The 17,795-nt window shown below is 49.9% G+C and overlaps 1 protein-coding gene across 4 annotated transcripts; it reads right to left on the bottom strand.

Moving 5' to 3' along the window:
• Positions 1-465: 465 nt before the first annotated feature.
• Positions 466-17,795, bottom strand: LOC116734401 (reticulon-4-like). 4 transcript variants are annotated; one of them, XM_032585772.1, is made up of 9 exons: positions 17,269-17,795; positions 16,859-16,976; positions 13,563-13,616; positions 3,571-3,778; positions 2,983-3,121; positions 2,803-2,872; positions 1,900-1,946; positions 1,763-1,821; positions 466-1,211 (listed from the first exon to the last, which is right to left on the bottom strand). In XM_032585772.1, the coding sequence occupies exons 1-9, from the start codon at positions 17,578-17,580 to the stop codon at positions 1,169-1,171; spliced, it is 1,050 nt and encodes a 349-aa protein (XP_032441663.1). In that variant the 5' UTR covers positions 17,581-17,795; the 3' UTR covers positions 466-1,168. The 4 variants fall into 4 exon arrangements, with proteins under 4 accessions (XP_032441663.1, XP_032441662.1, XP_032441664.1 ...); XM_032585771.1 differs by lacking the exons at positions 16,859-16,976; positions 17,269-17,795 and adding exons at positions 10,260-12,083; positions 16,590-16,693; XM_032585773.1 differs by lacking the exon at positions 13,563-13,616.

The following is a 17,795-nucleotide window of genomic DNA, read 5'->3' on the forward strand; positions in this document are numbered from 1 at the left end:
ATACATATATATATATATATATATATATATATATATATATATATATATATATAAAATACTAATTTTACACTATATCAATTTTTCTACATGCTGAGTTGTGAATGATTTCTTTATCCATGAGGCCGGAGAAACTTCCTGCTGTTTTCATATGAAATTATTGCTTTTAATGATATTGTATATAATTATATTACATATCCAGTATTATTGAAGTGATGCTTTGAGTTCTGTAAATATAAACAGATTTTAACTGAAGTTAAACTGCAGCTGTTATTCAGATGTAGGGACCATGTTTCACCAGCAGAGGGCGCCGCCGGCTGGCGGGTTTTTATGTCAGATTTAAATAAAAATTATTATTATTATTAATGTGTGTAAACCGTGTTCTGCTTTCATCACTTCCTGTCCAGCCAGAACCCTGTGATGGTTCCGGTTCTGACCCGGTTAGCGGCAGACATGAAGGACTCGTGGTTCTGGTTCTGGTAGTTTGTCTAGAAGCTTTATTGATAACTGTTTACATCTCACAATGCATTCCACAACACGACTCCAGCGGAGTTTAATCAGCACAGGTGAAGAAGAAGAAGAAGTTTATCATTCACGATTAAAGAAGCAGAACAAACAGACGCTTTAAGCTCCGCCCACCTCACCTGGAAACAACACCTGGCGGAGGGAAACGCCCGGCCGTTTCCTAGGAGACAGCGGGATGACGATGATCTAACAGGGTAATGGATTGTTCTACATGGTTCTACAGCTACCGAGCAGCGATGAAGAGTTTAGTGCAGGCCCCTCCTCTTCCTCACAGCAGCCCCTCCCCAACCTGCTGCCTGTGACAGGCTGAGGGGAAGGGGGCGGGGCCAACCAGCTTTAAAATGTTTCCGAGACTCTGATTGGTTCACAGAAATAAAACAGAGCTGATGATCATCATCATCATCATCATCAAAGCCACTGAACGATTCTCAGAAACACAAAATAAGGAATTCTGAAATGGAAAAAAAATAAAATAAAAAGTTTAATAATCTGACAAATACATCATTAAGGGCAGCGCCCACCTGATCCTCCTCTTCCTCCTTCATTACCCCCCTCACCCTCCTCTTCCTCCTTCATTTCGTTTCCTCCTGCCCCCCTCCCCCTCCCATCAGGACTTCCTGAATCCGACCTTTGACCTCCCGTTCCTTCACTCCGCCTTGCGCTTCAGTCCGGGAACCTTTTCCTGAATCCTGAAACACAAACAGGAAACAGGAAGTGAGCCGCCGTACATGTCAAAATAAAACACTTCATGATGTTCTTCACCTCTTAAAGGGCCAGTCCATGTTTCACTGTGAGGTCATCAGTAAGAGACAGAGGTCACTGACCTCAAAACTACGCACATTGAAATTACAGAACTAAAGTGAGGAAACGCAGCAGCAGCATCAGCAGCTCTGTGCATTAATGCTGAGAATATTAATATAGCAGACAGAAGGTTTCCCAGTAACTCTGGGTCACCAGTGAAGTTTCCTGTTCCTCCACTGGGATCCCAGTAACTCTGGGTCACCAGTGAAGTTTCCTGTTCCTCCACTGGGATCCTGCTGTTTGATTTCCTGAATCATTTATTGAATACAATTTAAACTCAATTATATAAAGTGTTCGTATCACTAGGATACGTCATCAGGTATGAATCATCTACTTCCTGGTGAACTCTTTCACATTAAAAGCCTGTTTCCTAAAGTCACAGCTGGGCTTTTATTTTGAAACTCAGCAAAGACTTTATTTTAGATTCTTATTGACTTACTTTTCCACAATATCCTTGACCTGGTTGGTGACCAGCGCCAGGTAGTGATCGATCTGAGCCTGAGAGAGACAGGAAGTTAGACCAGTTGGACCTCCAGCAGCACTGCTGATGCATTCTGGGTAATGTCAGGGTCCTACCTGGTGTTTCTCATAGATGATTGGGCAGCTGAACGCTCCGACCAGACCTGCAAGAGGAGGACATCATTAGAACCCAGAGGACCGCCTGCTGCAGCGCCACCAGGGGGCGCCGCCACAGAACCTCCACTAGAGGGCACCGCCATAGAACCTCCACTAGAGGGCGCTGCAGCAGAACCCCCACTAGAGGGCGCCGCCATAGAACCTCCACTAGAGGGCGCTGCAGCAGAACCCCCACTAGAGGGCGCCGCCATAGAACCTCCACTAGAGGGCGCCGCCATAGAACCTCCACTAGAGGGCGCCGCCATAGAACCTCCACTAGAGGGTGCTGCAGCAGAACCCCCACTAGAGGGCGCCGCCATAGAACCTCCACTAGAGGGCACCGCCATAGAACCTCCACTAGAGGGCACCGCCATAGAACCTCCACTAGAGGGCACCGCCATAGAACCTCCACTAGAGGGCGCTGCAGCAGAACCCCCACTAGAGGGCGCCGCCATAGAACCTCCACTAGAGGGCACCGCCATAGAACCTCCACTAGAGGGCACCGCCATAGAACCTCCACTAGAGGGCGCCGCAACAGAACCTCCACTAGAGGGCGCCGCCATAGAACCTCCACTAGAGGGCGCCGCCATAGAACCTCCACTAGAGGGCGCCGCCATAGAACCTCCACTAGAGGGCGCCGCCATAGAACCTCCACTAGAGGGCGCCGCCATAGAACCTCCACTAGAGGGCGCCGCCATAGAACCTCCACTAGAGGGCGCCGCCATAGAACCTCCACTAGAGGGCGCCGCCATAGAACCCCCACTAGAGGGCGCCGCCATAGAACCTCCACTAGAGGGCGCCGCCATAGAACCTCCACTAGAGGGCGCCGCCATAGAACCTCCACTAGAGGGCGCCGTCGCTCACCAAGGATCAGCAGAGTGAGTCCGTTGAAAAAGGCGCCAATGTAGGTCAGGATCCACATCAGAATCGCAAACTGCAAGATGACAGCGGGAGAAACTGGGTCAGAACCAATCAGAACCTCGTGTTTAATGATCCGTTTATCATCAGAACCAATCAGAACCGGACCCAGAGGTTCTGCCTCACCTTGATGGAGTCCACCAGGTCCTCCACCAGGAACAGACGCCTCAGCTCCTCGATGGTCCAGTTCAGCTTCTCCAGAATCACGTCGCTGTACTTGTGGGCCAGGTCCGCGGACAGCGCCACCTCCTGGTCCAGGTACAGCCTGCGGGGCGGGGCAGAGGTGAGTCAGAAGGTTTCCATGGTAACAGAGTCCGACCCGGCCCCATGTCTGGTTCTGAGGTTTGGTAGGATGTAAAAACGATTCCAGATCCTGTTTGGGTTCATCTGAGCTGCAAACTGAGCAGGAAACCTGCTTTGGTTCTGATCCAGCTGGTTCTGGTCCAGATTCTCTGAGCTCAGCTCCTGATAATCCCTGTTAATGAGTCTGGACTCAGAAAGGTTCTGATCTGCAGCCAGAAGCAGATCAACCGACCATGGAGCTGGAATAATCCCATCTGGACCAGAACCGCTGAGCACAACCAACAGAACCAAAGTGGACCAGGAACCAGGAAGTGTTTATTATTTTACTTTATAACATCTGAGGCACTGAATCTTAAGAACGGATCAGAACCGGGTGAGAACGGATCAGAACCGGGTCAGAAGCGGACTCACTTGAAGGGGTGTCCCTCGTCGGACTTCTGGATGGCCTGCAGGATGCCCTTGTATATCCGGAAGCAGATGGTGACGGACAGCAGCGCCAGGCCGATGTAGGAGCAGACGCTGACGATGCTGCAGACGCTGAGCGACAGCAGCAGCAGCAGCGCCGCGCCGAACACAACGCCCGTCGTCTTCACGTCGCGCCAGTACACCAGCTCCACCACTAGGGGGCAGACACAGACAGACGGTCAGCAGGAACGACCTCTGACCTGCTGGAAGCCTGGTGACAGGAACCAGAACCAGAACCAGAGCTTCACTGCTGAATTGATAAACATTAATAAGTGACCCAGGTGAAACGGAGCAGATGATTGGTTCATGAAGACGGAGGGAAACCTGGTTCAACCAACCGGGTCAAAGTTCTGATCAAGTCCCACCTCTGAAGGTCCAAACCGCTCAGAGACGTGTCACTTCCTGCTGATGTCATGCTAAAGCTAACGCTGCACGCTGTTTGAGCTGCTAAACGGTTAAAGTTTGTGATTCTGCAGCAGAACCAAACAGAGTGGTCTAGTCCAAGGTCCAGATCCATAACTCCTTCCTGCAGTCCGTTCTGGACCAGAACCATAAACACAGGCCTGAGTAAAGTCTTTGATCCACTCGCTAAAACAGGACAACTCATCATTATGCAGGTTTGTAAAGTTACTCTCAAAATGAACAGAAATAATTAGATTTTTCTGCCTGTGAGGAGAAAACAGGTTCATCTGCAGCTTGTTGTTCATTCACTGATAAATGTCACAGTTTCAAACTAATTTTAGCTCCAATGCTGAGTGGTGCGGACAGCAGAGAGGATCATCGGGGCCCCCCTTCCCTCCATTCAGGACATTTCATCCCAGCGCTGCGTGTCCCGAGGCCGAAACATGGTCAGTGACCCCTCACACCCCCACCATGGACTGTTCTCCCTGCTGCCCTCTGGAAAGAGGTTCTGCAGCATCCGGTGCAGGTCCACCAGGTTCTGAAACAGCTTTTTCCCCACTTGCCATCAGACTGCTGAACTCTTAACTGGACTGCACTCAAAAACTGGTCTCCACTTCATACCTTGCACATGTACAGAGCTAAATAACTTCTATTTTACTGTCAGTCCTGCACTTTATATTTTATATTTATATTCATATTTTATACTGTATTTTATTTTATTCTGGATAAACCTCACAACATTGGAACCTCAAACATGTCCTGAGTCGTATGCAACGAAATTTTGTTCTGTATTCACCCTGTGCATGCAAAACGATAATAAAGTCAGTCTAAGTCTAAGTCTAGGAGTAAGCTTACCTTTTAAGCTAAATATTTCGTTAGCATGCTAAATATTTAGCTTGTTTACATTGTTGACTAAATATTTAGCTCTAAACTAAATATTTACTTTGATGAATATTCTTTTTTTTAAATATTTACTTATCTTCTTAAATATTTAGCATGCTAGTTAAATATTTTTTTAAGTTGTGTAATTTATAAGATTGTTATGAGAGTCTATAAAAAATTATTGCTGCTATTTCTATAATTCATCCCATATTTAATGGCGCTGTGAATCACAGACTAACTTCACCTCCTGCAGGTTAACCTGCGTCCAGTTCAGCGGGTTTAAACTCGACCTAAATATAAACTATACTCGGTTAAACACGATTGCAGCTTCCGATTAAACCAGAAATGATCATTTCCGCTCAACTCGCCTCGCTTCCGCCGGTGTTAGCATGCTAACCGTTAGCTTCCTGCAGACAGCCATGTTCCCAGAAGAACCAGCGGCTGAGGCGGACCGGGCGGAGCAGGAGGGGGAGCGAGGCTCCAAATGTGGCCGCCTGCCTCATATGGTAACAGGCTGCCCGCGGCACCGGAGCCGGCTAAAAATAGAGCCCGCACCGCAGCGCTCTCTACCCGGCCACAGATCTGGTTTCACCGCCGCTCCGGTTCAACTCGTCCCGTTTGACCCGCTTCACCTCCCTCCTCCTCCCCGGACAGACCCCCGCCTCACGCCGGGACAGAACCTCAGAGTCCGGGTTAACCTCCGCAGGAGGCCCGCTCCTCCCGCAGCCGGTGCCGGTCTGAGCCCCGCTCCGCCCGCCTCCCGGGCGGCCAAAGCCCGCTGCCAGAGCGCTACCAGAGGACATCGAAGCTCACTAACCCCGCTCGGCGTCCATGTTGAACCTCCCGGAGCCTCCAGCAGCACGGCGGCTCCGCCTCCGGCTGACCGGAGATCACGCTCCGTGGGCGGGGGCGGGACATGCGCAGCTCGGCCCCACGGAGGAGACAATCACCATATTTACTAATTTATTTCCAATATATGATCAATAAACCAGCGAGGAGAGTTTATTACCGTATTAAAATATTCACCGATTTATTAATAAATCTGGATAAATTCCTCACAATAACTTGGAAATGAGTTTATCGATCACAACAGGAAGCAAAGAAAACTACTTCCGTTTTTCAATTCTATGGATATAAATCTGAAAAGTGCGGCGTGCCCTTGTTTTTAACCCGGAACCGGGTCTGGCTGCAGGTCTTCTGAACATCTGTACCAGTTTACAATCAGCTGGACTCAGGTCTGGGCTTTGACTAGGCCATTAGATCCCATGAATCAGCTCTGATCTCAACCATCCCATAATGCTCTGCCCTGTTTCCCACAGCATGATGCTGCCACCACCATGTCCCTCCTGGCTGCGATTCTGAGTTCTGTCCCAGACGAGTCAGAACCGCTGATATAGGTTACTCCGGTCCAGAACCCGACCCGGCGCTGATAAGCCCGGTTCAGTCGGCCCAGGTTGTAAAAGCAGGTCGTAAAAGCAAAGCGCTGCAGATAAAAGGTCCAACATTCAAATCAGCTGCAGGCCAGGTGCATGCTGGGAGAACAGGTCCAGCAGAACCAGAACCAAAGCTGAGGGACACACACACACCGCTGCTGAGTCAGCATGCAGCTGGATCAGTGACAACAGACCAGAACCAGCCTCTTCTGATGGGTTCTGTTGTTTCCTCCTGGTTTTGATCCAAAACCATCAGAACCTCCAGCAGGACAGAACCTGGCCCAGTCAGAACCAGATAACCTCTGGACCGTTCTCCAGAACCAAACGGATCAATGATCTAATCGCCGCCTCAGCAGTCGGGAGGCGGTGCCGAGGGCCTGATCCGTTTGGACCTCTGCAGACCTCCAGCTGACTGCTTGATGAGCAGAACCCAGCAGCTGGTTCTGGTTCTGGTCAGACTGCAGCTTTAACTGCAGTTCCTCTGCAACCAATCATTAACCTGACCTTTGACCTGGCTCGCTGCACGTCCAAAGGTCCCGTCTGTGAACCCGACAACCAGATCTAATCAGAACCATTTGGACCCAATCAGAACCAACCAGAACCAGCCTACCCTGCTCCCTCCAGGACCAGCTGACCGGCTCCTTCCTCTCCATGCAGCTGCTCTCCATGCCGTCCGACCCGATCCGACCCGATCCGACCCGATCAGCAGACACACATTCCCACCAGCCGGGCGAGTGAGCAGAGAGAGGGAGGCTGAGGAAGAGGAGGAGGAAGGACAGCAGCTCCTCCTGCTGTCAGCTGACTGAACCGTGACGCAGCGCCTGGACCTCCTCCTCCTCTTCTTCATCCTCCTCCTCTTTTTCATCCTCCTCCTCTTCTTCATCCTCCTCCTCTTCTTCATCCTCCTCCTCTTCTTCATCCTCCTCCTCTTCTTCATCCTCCTCCTCCTCTTCCTCCTCCAGATGAAACCTTTCTGCATTATTCGCCATAATAACCCGGTTCTGACTAAACCAACTGGACCCGCCCCATTGGAGCTGCTCCACCTCCTGTAACCAGTTGCTCAATGACCTCTGACCTCTGGATCAGGATCTGAGAACAGGTCTGTTCTGTGGAAACATCTGGACCTGCTTCCTCCAGATTATAATCTGACTCCTGCTGCGGTGGGACCAGCTCAGGTTGCCATGGCGACGCAGCCTGAGAGGAAACATGGAGGATTCGTTCACTTAGCAAATCTTCAGGCTATTAGCGCAACATTTAGCTCCAAGCTAAATATTTTGCTTGTAAACTGAATACTTAACTAACCAGTTAGACATTTAGTTAGTTAGCTAAATATTTAGCTCCAGGCTAAGTATTCTGTTTGAAGCTAAATATTTAGCTTGCTAATTACATATTGAGTTTGAAACTGAGATTTCTAAATGAATGGCTGACCTGGTGAAACTGATTTTAAAAACTAAACCTATTTTCTTATATCAGTATTACTTAATTAATTTTTGACGTTAACTTTAAGAACGGAGCTCCAAAGTGAGTTTCTGAGGCTTTAAACCCAACAAGATCTCCAGCGTTAATCCATCAGAGCTCAGTTTTATTTATTTAATCTGGAAAAATGAACGTTTGAGAAAAGCTCGTCTATTCTGTTAGTGGCTGCATTCAGCCACCAGGGGGCGCTGCTCCCTCTGGTCCACTGCAGAGTCCAAACTGAGTCAGACCCAGACAGCAGAAAAGACTCCAGCTCCCATCATGCACTGGGGGATCAAGCTAAAAGCCTCTCCTCCAACCAGATCAACACCAACATGACCTCTGACCTCTGGTCAGTCTGCAGAATCCATCCACTCGCCATGAACATGATTCATTCTGACCCTTAATGATTCCTTTGAACAGTTCTTTTTCCAGCTGCTGTCAGTTTGAAAAACAAAAACTTGTAAAGATAAGATGAAGGTTCTGATCCAGCAGCGTAAACCTGATGGGTTGAACAGAACCGGCTCATCGATAAACACCTGCAGCATTTCAAGTTATCCAGACTGGAAGGAAACCAGTAGGTTCTACAGAGTCATGATTAAAATAATTAGTGATTGCTAAAGGGCACTTCAGCTGCAGTGTTTGTAATTAGAATCAAACAGAAAACCTGCATGTGTCAGTAAAATTGTTCCTCAATGTCTCATTTATGTAGACAGAAATTAAATTCATCACTTTCTCAGTAGATCAAGAATCAATTATCCAAATGGTTATTGATTACCAATGGTGGCCACCGCTCATTAAAAGGTTAGCTGTGCTAACTCTAAAGCTAATGCTAAAGCACAAAATCAACATGGTAATTAGTAGAAGCTAATGCTAACGTGCTACAGCAACATGATTGGCTCAAGTGTGCCCACCACTGCAGCCTGGTAAATTAGTGCTGTAGAGCTAAGTGAGCTAAGCATTGGCTAACGCGCTAAACGAAACATTAGCTTTGCTATTTGAAAGTATATTATTATTATGGTTATTCTGAGTGGATATGATTAGCAGAAGTGCTTCTACTAACAGCACTTTAGAATTTATCTGGAAAAAATCCTTTAGGGGAAGCTAAATATGCTAATCCACAAAACTAAAAGTTAGCTCAGCTGCTAGCGGATTAGCATAGTGTGTCCACCACATCATTCTGTGATCTGTTCATCAGTAGTTCAGGTGAAAGTTACTAGATTGTTGATTAAAGTGTTAGGTTGAGTTATTTTTGTTAATAAACTCTTTTATAATGGAGAGAAGTTTGTCTGTATTTATTCCACAAACATCATTTATGGGTTTATTTATAAATGTTTAGACTGAAATATCTGGCTGTTATTTTCCTGATAATGAAGAAATTCTTGGTTATTCTGATCTAAATAACTAGTTTTGTTAATAATTATTCTGTTTACTGACAGATATTTATAGCCACAGCAAACATTTTGTTTCAGGATCCAGCTGGTGTATGAATACATCTGAGCCAGCAGAACCAGCAGAACCAGCAGAACCATCAGAACCGGATGAGGCAGCAGATCAATGAGGCTGATCGGATCGGATCAACATTACATCAGCAGAACATTTGCTGACTGGTTTCTGGAGAACGAAGTGAGGAGCTGAGAATGTCGCAATGCAGGGAGGAGGAGGAGGAGGAAGAAGAGGAGGAGGAGGAGGAAGAGGAGGAAGAGGAGGAGGAGGAAGAGCAGGAGGAGGAGGAGGAAGAAGAGGAGGAGGAGGAACAGGAGGAGCAGGACCTCCTGACTGGGTTCTGCTTAGTGATCCGTTTCATAACATTTTATTTTCTGATCTGATTAAAATCTTTAATTTTGTTGGTTATGAATGTTTTTCTGAACCCAGCAGCTCCGGAGTCGAGGTTTGCAGAGAACACAGCGGTCCGGTCCGGTCCGGTCCGGTCTGGTCCAGTTCTGTTGAGGGAGAGCTGGGGCCCCTCAGGAGGTGTTGGGTTGCAGAGCCATATCTCCGGTTATTTCCAGAGTCGAGGAAAGCTCGGATACCGCGGTCTAACTCAACACCCTGATACTGAGGACAGCAGCTGGACCGACCCGGTTCTGGTTCCCGCTCACCAGGGAGCGAGAATGTTTCAGGGCAGAGGACGGGTTAGAGGAGAAAACATGAACAAAACACTCCAAAAGTCCAACAGAACCAAACGCAGGAGTTAATGTAGAACAGAACCAGAACAGAACCGGGACGATGCAGGAACAGAAGATGATGTATGGCGGAGGGGACGGGTGGAGTCAAACTGAAAGGTGGAGATGGATGGGATGTGGATGAAGATGGAGGTTCTGGTGGAAACCAAGGAGTGTTTGTGGGTGGATCATGGGGGGGGCAGAGAATGAGGAGGGCGAGGGAGGTGACCGGGGGGTGGAGCATGGGGGGGTGACGTGGGTTGGGGGTGGAGACCATGCTGGGACGACTTTCTGTTACCTGCTCTTATGTTCAGGTTTGGCATCTTAAACAGTTTGCTGCCCGCGGCGCTCCTCTGGGGGGCCGGCTGCTCGGGGTTCCCGGCCGGCAGGCGGGCGGGTGGCGCCTGGCTCGGGGGGGTCTCCAGCTCGGCCTTGGTCTTCTGTGTTGAGGCCTGGGTGAGGAGGTGGTAGGAGCTCTGGCTAAGGGCTTCTGGCTCAGGAACCGCGACGGCAGGCGTGTCCTTCAGGCTGAAGCCGAGGTCATCATCCAGGGGGATCTCTGGAGGCTTCGGGGATGAGAACTTGGAGGGGTCCAGAGCCTCGAGGAACTCATCGATCACACCTCGGGGCGGTCGCTCAATGAACTCAAACTCCTCTGAGGAGACCTCGTGCTCAGACACCTCCTCAGCAACCTCCGGCTCCTCCAGCTCCATCTTCAGGTCTTTCTTCTCCGTTTCTACCTGGAAGCTGGCAGGGTTCTTGGCCATGGCCTCCAGAACAGGCGACAGGGAATCTGCGGTAGGAGACTCAGAGTCTGAATCTTCGGTGGTGGTCTTCTTGCTCTGAAAGTCAAGCGGTTCAAACCTTTCAGGCCTTTTAGGAGAATCGTTGCTGGAGAACCAGTCTTTCTGCTCAATCTGGACAGGTTCCTCTGCTTTGACCTTCGGCGGGGTGGTCTCCTCAGCCTCCTTGACCAGATCAAAGGCTCCAAAGTTTTTGCTGTCTTCAACGGTTGTACCATCTGCAGATCTCGCCTCCATCTCCTCGGTCATCTCCTTCAGGAGAGACACTTTGGTATCAAAAGCAAACGGGTTGTTGGCGGATAGGTTGATCGGAGGGTTGGGGGACTCCATCATCCGGCGTTCCAGGATGGGGCTCTGCTCCTCCGGACTTCCCTCAGAAGAGCCAGAGTCCACTTTGTCAGGGTTGAGAGGGGAAGACTTCAGGATGTCTGGAAGCGACGGTGGCAAAGCAGAATCCTCTTCATCTTCTTCCTCATCATCTTCTTTCAGACCAGATGAGAACTGGTTCATTGACTCCAAGAGGGCTTCACTGGCCGTCTTAGTGGTCTCGAAAAGTTTTCCCCCGTCTAGGATGGATGGTTGGTTCTCCTGGGACTCTCCAGTCTGCCTGTACTGGACCAGATCTGGTGTGGGACTCTCTGACATCTTGGTGTCAGACTTCGGTTCTCCAAAATGGGAGTAGCCACTGTCGGCTAGCGGGGAATATCCGTCAAACGGGTTATTATTCTTCTTTACCTCATAATTCAAGTCTTCATCTTCATCAGACTGGTTGCCACAAACGTCTGGTTCATATTTGGAGGAGCTAATGGGTGTTGTGTCCTTGGTGAAGGAATCCATGGAGACTTTGGAGTTGTCTTCAGATGAGAGGAACGGTGAATCCCAGTGCTCTGTTGGGTTAGAGGAGGTAAGGTGAGACTCATGAACCATCATCAGAGGGTTGACAGGGGAGGGGCCGGTGGAGGACCTGTCTGAGCTAATCATCTTCTCTTCGGGGGAAAACGAAATGCCGCTGTCTTCACACGGATTATGAGGCCCTGAGTCTTTCCCTAAACTCAGGTAGGGAGCAGCTAGGGAATCTAGAAGGTCCTCCTTGGTTTTACCACGTCCGGGTCCAGAGTCGCCTTCTTCGCCATCCCAAGGCATATTCTTGGAGAGAATAGTGGGGGGTGTGATGGAGAAGGAGCCCAGGGGTGCAGCAGATCCTGGGGGAGGGGGCTGGTTGGGACTCTCGGTCAGAGAAAGCTCTTCCAGAGAGTCGGGTGAGTGGAGAGGGGAGATAGGAGAGATGGGTGCAGGGGAGTCACCCTTCTGCCCAAGTTCTTGAGTAGAGAGGGAGGAGGGAGAACGCATACAGCACAAATATCAAAAACATACTCCATTCCTTACAGTGCCCACCACACCTGGGTACAATCCACTCTAAGGAAGGTTTCCAGAGAGACCTGGAGGTCCAGACCAGACAAAAGCTGCTGGACATTCACCACCAGTCCTGCATTCCCCAAAACAGAGACAGCTGTTTGGTAAAAACTCAACGTTTAGGAGCTGCTGGGTAAATTGATCCAAAAGTTCTACACCGACTGGTGAAAACATGAAGGACTGTTCTGATGGACATAATTTGGTCCACATGCAGACCTCTGACTGGGATTTAAAGATTCTGGTTGAAAGGAGCTAGCAGGTCCAGAACCAAGGGCAGACATAATGGGATGTGAAGGAATGGGCAGAAACCAGTGCGTCCTGCAGGAACAGCTCAGTCTCTGAACTCAGATTTCCTACCATCAGGCGTTGGATCTATTCTGTTCCGCGGTTGGCTGGGGTTGGATGGAGATGCCTACAGCAGACAGAGGGCCCATGATGAAACTTCGAATGCCTCGTTTCCACTGGTCAGTGCAGTTTGGTACAGCATTGTGTTTTCATTGTCAAAGTGGCCATACAACCATACCGCATCGCTCCAGGGCCCCTTCATCTGCAGGGCCCCAGGACAGAGGTACGGTACGGTTAAGGTGGAGATACTGGCAACATACAATACCGTCCATTGATCAGCGGACAGAAAAAACCATCAGCAGACACTAATGTGTTACATTTGTTGTCATAGTACTATGACACAACATTAGGCCTTTGGGTTTAACCCAATCTGCCCTGTTACGGGTCCATCTGGCGGTAGATAGGTTCTCCTGTATACGTCGGATCATAACATAGCATATCGAACCGCAGCGCTCAGTGGAAACGAGGCATTAGAGTCAAGACCTATGGAGTTACCTTTAACTGTGTGTACTAGTGACATAAATGAACCACCAGCTGGGCGTTCTGTTCGGTCAAAGTCCAGATCGTTACCCGGTGGTTCTTCTAAACCTGCCAGCTCCCTGCAGGTTGAACCATTTACATCTCTGTCCCTGGTTCTGTTCTGGCACTGAAGCAGAAGGCTAAAGCCTGAAGGGTGTTTAACCTGCTGCCAGTGATGTACAGCAGAGAAAATTCTGCAGGTCCAAACCAGGCTCAGTAGAACATCTGGAGAACCCAGCTGCTCCTGTGTTCTGGTTCTGGGGGTTGAGGGAGGGAAGCGTCTGTCTGAACCGTTCTCTGGTCTAAACATCGAGGCAGGATCTGGTCCAGGTGTGGTGCCAATAATCCATGCTCAGTGAGTCACATGATCCAACATGACGGTCCTCCTGCCTGACCTGGGTGACCTGGGTGACCTCAGTCAGGCTGCAGGACCGTCTGAACCACGATGCATCATCAACACTTTGTGACCTGCTGAAGGTCAGCTGACATGCTGGATCTACTGAGGAGGACGGAGAACTTGCCTGTAGGGAGCTGCATCAGAAGAAGAGGCTGAGCTTTAGCAGGAGAAGATGCATCTGCAGGAGGAGAGGTCAGAGGTCAGAGAGCAGGGCGAACCAGAATCAGGACGCATGCATCAGAAGAAACATAACAGGACATGCTTTTATTTTGAAACAGGAAGAAGATCTGCAATCACATTAGCTTAGCAGGACCGTTTCATTTGTTCTGAACCAACCCAGTACAGGTTCAGATACCATGACAACGGTCAGCGAATCAAAATTCAACCGTTACATCACCAACCGCTGTCCAATCAGATCACAGCGCTGGTTCTGACCCGTCACTGACTGGGTTCTGGTTCTGGTTGAAGGCAAATAAACACGGCAGTTCGTTCAGAGAAATTAGTCCAGTGGATAAATATGAATGATTTTATTAATAACTAGAAGAACTGTTCAAGTTCCATCACGAAGCAGTTCAGGCTGCAGAAGGAACTGTTCACATCCTGAAAGAACTGTTCACATCCTGGGAGAACTGTTCACATCCTGGAAGAACTGTTCACATCCTGGAAGAACTGTTCACATCCTGGAAGAACTGTTCACATCCTGGGAGAACTGTTCACATCCTGGGAGAACTGTTCACATCCTGGAAGAACTGTTCACATCCTGGGAGAACTGTTCATACGTAAAAGGAACTGTTCACCCAGTTGGTTCTGAAGTGAACCCAGTTAGAACCCAGATGATCAGAACCAGAGAAACTTTGTTGGTCTCATTGTCTGTCTGAAGGAAGCGGGTTGGGTCAGAACCTCTGGCCAGGTTCTGATGGATCAGCCATCATCAGAACCGGACATCAGTCAGGACTGGACAGATTCTGATCGTTCAGACAGAACTCTGATCAGGCTGTAAAGTGAGGAAACCAAACAGAACCACCTGACTGAGCTCAGGGTTCTGGGTTCTGTTCGGATCGCTCATGATGAATCTGACCCGGTTCATCAGAACTAGTTCTAACAGCCTGAAGCAGAACCAGAACCTGGCGGCGTCTGTTTGTTTGATCCGACCCAGTGGGATGACGGTGACAGCACAGAGCCCGGTTCTGGTTCTGGTTTCATTAAGAATGAAGCTGGTTCTGGTTCTGAACTCTCAGGAACCTCCAGCTGTAAACAAACCCGGGTCAGCTGTAGCTGGTTCTGACCCAGATCAAACCTCTTCCTCAGGGCATTTGGACCGGCGCCAACAGATTAGAACCAGATTAGTGTCGACACATGGAGCCCGGCTGCCCGACCCAAACAGAACCTGGACCGCCTGACCCGACCCGACCCAGAGAGCTAGCCGACCCACAAACAGGAACACAGTTCAGAACCTGGGCCGGTTCTGGAGAAACTCTGAATGTTTTATTATTATCTCTCAGTCGGCGGCCATCTTGGTTTACATGTGGAGATCCTCAAGGCTCCAGTCTGGTTCCACTTTCTTTTAATAACACAAAACATCCAATATTTGATCAAACATGAATTTTTCAGTGTTTTTCTCCACATTAACTTTTTATTCCTTCAATCTAATCTAAAAATAATCTTGGTTACCATGACGCTGAGACTTTGTTGTTTCTGATAAATATTAGAGCTTCAAAACACAGAGCTGCTTCACCAGATCGTTTCTATCATGACTCAGATGTTAATTTGCTTATTAGATCTTCATTTTAACTCCTCCTTTAATTTCCTTTAAAACACTTTGAATAAACCTTTATTTGTCCAGAAGAGAAGCCAAATGTAACTCGGATCATCCGAGTTTCTTCAAAACATCTCCAGTCAGTAACGCAGTGAATCTGAAAAGGCTTCTGACTGAAGACCGTTGCTCATGCTAACATGCTAACAGCTAAACATGATGACATCATCAGCTGCTGCTCTGGTCAGAGAGATGTTGGAGTTTGGGATTAAACCCTCAGAGACATTCATCCTTCCTCTGGGATGTGGGGTCAAAGTTCAGCTCTGGGTTGTAAAAACTCCACCTTGTTGCCATGGTAATGAAATGATGCTATAAACTTAGCAGATGTTTCCTAAAGGCTGGTAGATTTATGCTTTGGTGACTAAATCTGTTTTCTGATGGGGAAAAATCTGGATTAGAAATGAAGATTTATTTCAGGATGAATCGGATCTTAGTTTTCCTCCAGCAGAACCAGGCTGGGCTGATCCGAACCGGGATCTGTGTTTTCCTTTTGTTCTGGGTCTCGGCCCCACCCTGCCTCCATCACCTCCAGGAGGATCTGAGGCCTGCTCACCTTCACTCTGCATCATCATCCTCATCCTCAGGAACAAACACCTCACAACAGCACCAGAACCGGGCTCTGGACCGCTGCTGCGGACCTGAGCCCTGCAGCGGGACCAGGCCTCTGGACCGGATCCATATCCCGCAGGGGTCGGTCCGGGTGCGGCTGGAGCCCGGACATTACTGTCAGCTCCATCCCGCTGGCCGGCGCGGAGCTGGGATTGCGGTAAACCGACTGGGAGTGGACTCCCAGCGGATTCCTTTGTTGTGACTAATCTGGGCTGGGCTAAGCACCGCTGCTTCCATTATCGGACACGGCCTTGTCTGCTCCGTCGACCGAAATGAGCTCAAATCGACCCGTCTGATCCACATAATTACACAACAGAGGACGTCCAACGGGCTGACACCAGTATAACGCCAGTACAACCGCCTGACATCGCGGAGCTGCTATATTAGGAAAGTTGCGCAGCTCAGACACCTGATGAAGCGTTTTTAGCGTGTCTGTGTTAGTGAATAGCACTGTGGCGCTGTCCGATAATGGAACCAGCCTAAGCAGTACCGTTAGCAGCGCTGGAGCATGAAACGGTCCATACCGCCACCGGTACCGCACACAGAACCAGCTCATATTTATCCAGACACCCCCTCTCTCGGTTTCAGGAACCGGAGAGGCGATTTAACGGGTAATTCACCGGGTCGACACCGACACATAATCCGGTCCAAACAGAATAGGTGGGCCGCATCACCACGGCAAACACCGGGCTAAAACCTGCTGGAAAATCTGCGGATATGTTCCAGAACCTTCCCGGTGAAATGTTCCGATCAATGGGATTCTGCAGATCCATCTCAGCGGCAGGGAGTCAGGCATCAGCCCGGGCAGGAGGCGGTCCTCCCCGGGCTGAGGAGCATCACCGCCCGGCTGTTCAGATTCTCCCTCACCGGGGGATAAAACACTAAAATCCGGTAAAAACCAACCCGCTTCCAGCTGTGGTACCGGTTCTGATGAAACCGAACAGCCTGGGTTAAATGTCCCGATTAAAGAGAGCAGAACTGTTCCCTCAGATACTCACACGAAGCCGGAGCCAGTGGTTCCTGTGTCACCGCGGGCTGCGCTGCTGCCTCTGCCGGGGATGGCGCTGCTTCCCGGGCTGCAGCCGCGAGGAGGGCGTCGCTCTGCGGGGCAGGAGGCTCAGCCGGGGGGGGCCGGGCCGGGGATCCCCGCCTCGGCTCCGGGGGCCACGACCTCCGGCTCCTTCGGGGCCTGGGGTTCTGGTTCTGGTTCCTTTATTGGTTCCGGTTTTGGAACACTTTTCTGCAGCAGCATTGGTTCTGGTTCCTTAAAAGGTTCTGGTTCTGGCACATTTTCCTGTAGAAACACTGTCTCAGGTTGTGGTTCTCTGATTGGTACCGGTTCTGGCTCATAAACTTGTACAGGTTCTGGTTCTGGTTCCCGGACAGTTTGAGGTTCTAGTTCCCAGACAGGTTCTGGTTCTGGTTCCCGGACTGGTTCAGGTTCTGTTTCTGGCTCCCGGACTGGTTCTGGTTCTGGCTCCCGGACAGGTTCTGGTCGGGTGGAGGTCACAGTAGGCTCCTGCAGCCCGCTCTCCTCCTCAGCCCGGTGCCGCTCCAGGGCGTCCTGAGCCCCGCCGACCAGGTCCACGATGTCATCGGGATTGAACAGTTCCTCGCCGGGCCCTTGGTCCAGCTGGGGTTCTGGTTCCGGTTCGGGCTGGTAGTGGTGGCCCTCGCTGAACAGAGGGGTGCTGGAAGAGACCTCCTCGCTGTCTGCCATGTTTCTGGCTCTGAAAAAAGTTTCTCACACAGTGGAAAAAGTTCCAGTTCCGGTAGTTTTCCGCTCTAATTACCCCCCTGAAGCGAACTACGGTCGGGAAAAGCGACGGAACCGCTTCGGTCCGCTCCTCTTTCTGTCCGAACCGAGCCCAAGTGCGCCACGCCACACAGCAGCCCCACGGCGTCGAACCCGAGCCTCAGATGGCGAAACCGAGA

Source organism: Xiphophorus hellerii, chromosome 15 (assembly GCF_003331165.1).
Source record: "Xiphophorus hellerii strain 12219 chromosome 15, Xiphophorus_hellerii-4.1, whole genome shotgun sequence".
NCBI lineage: Eukaryota > Metazoa > Chordata > Actinopteri > Cyprinodontiformes > Poeciliidae > Xiphophorus > Xiphophorus hellerii.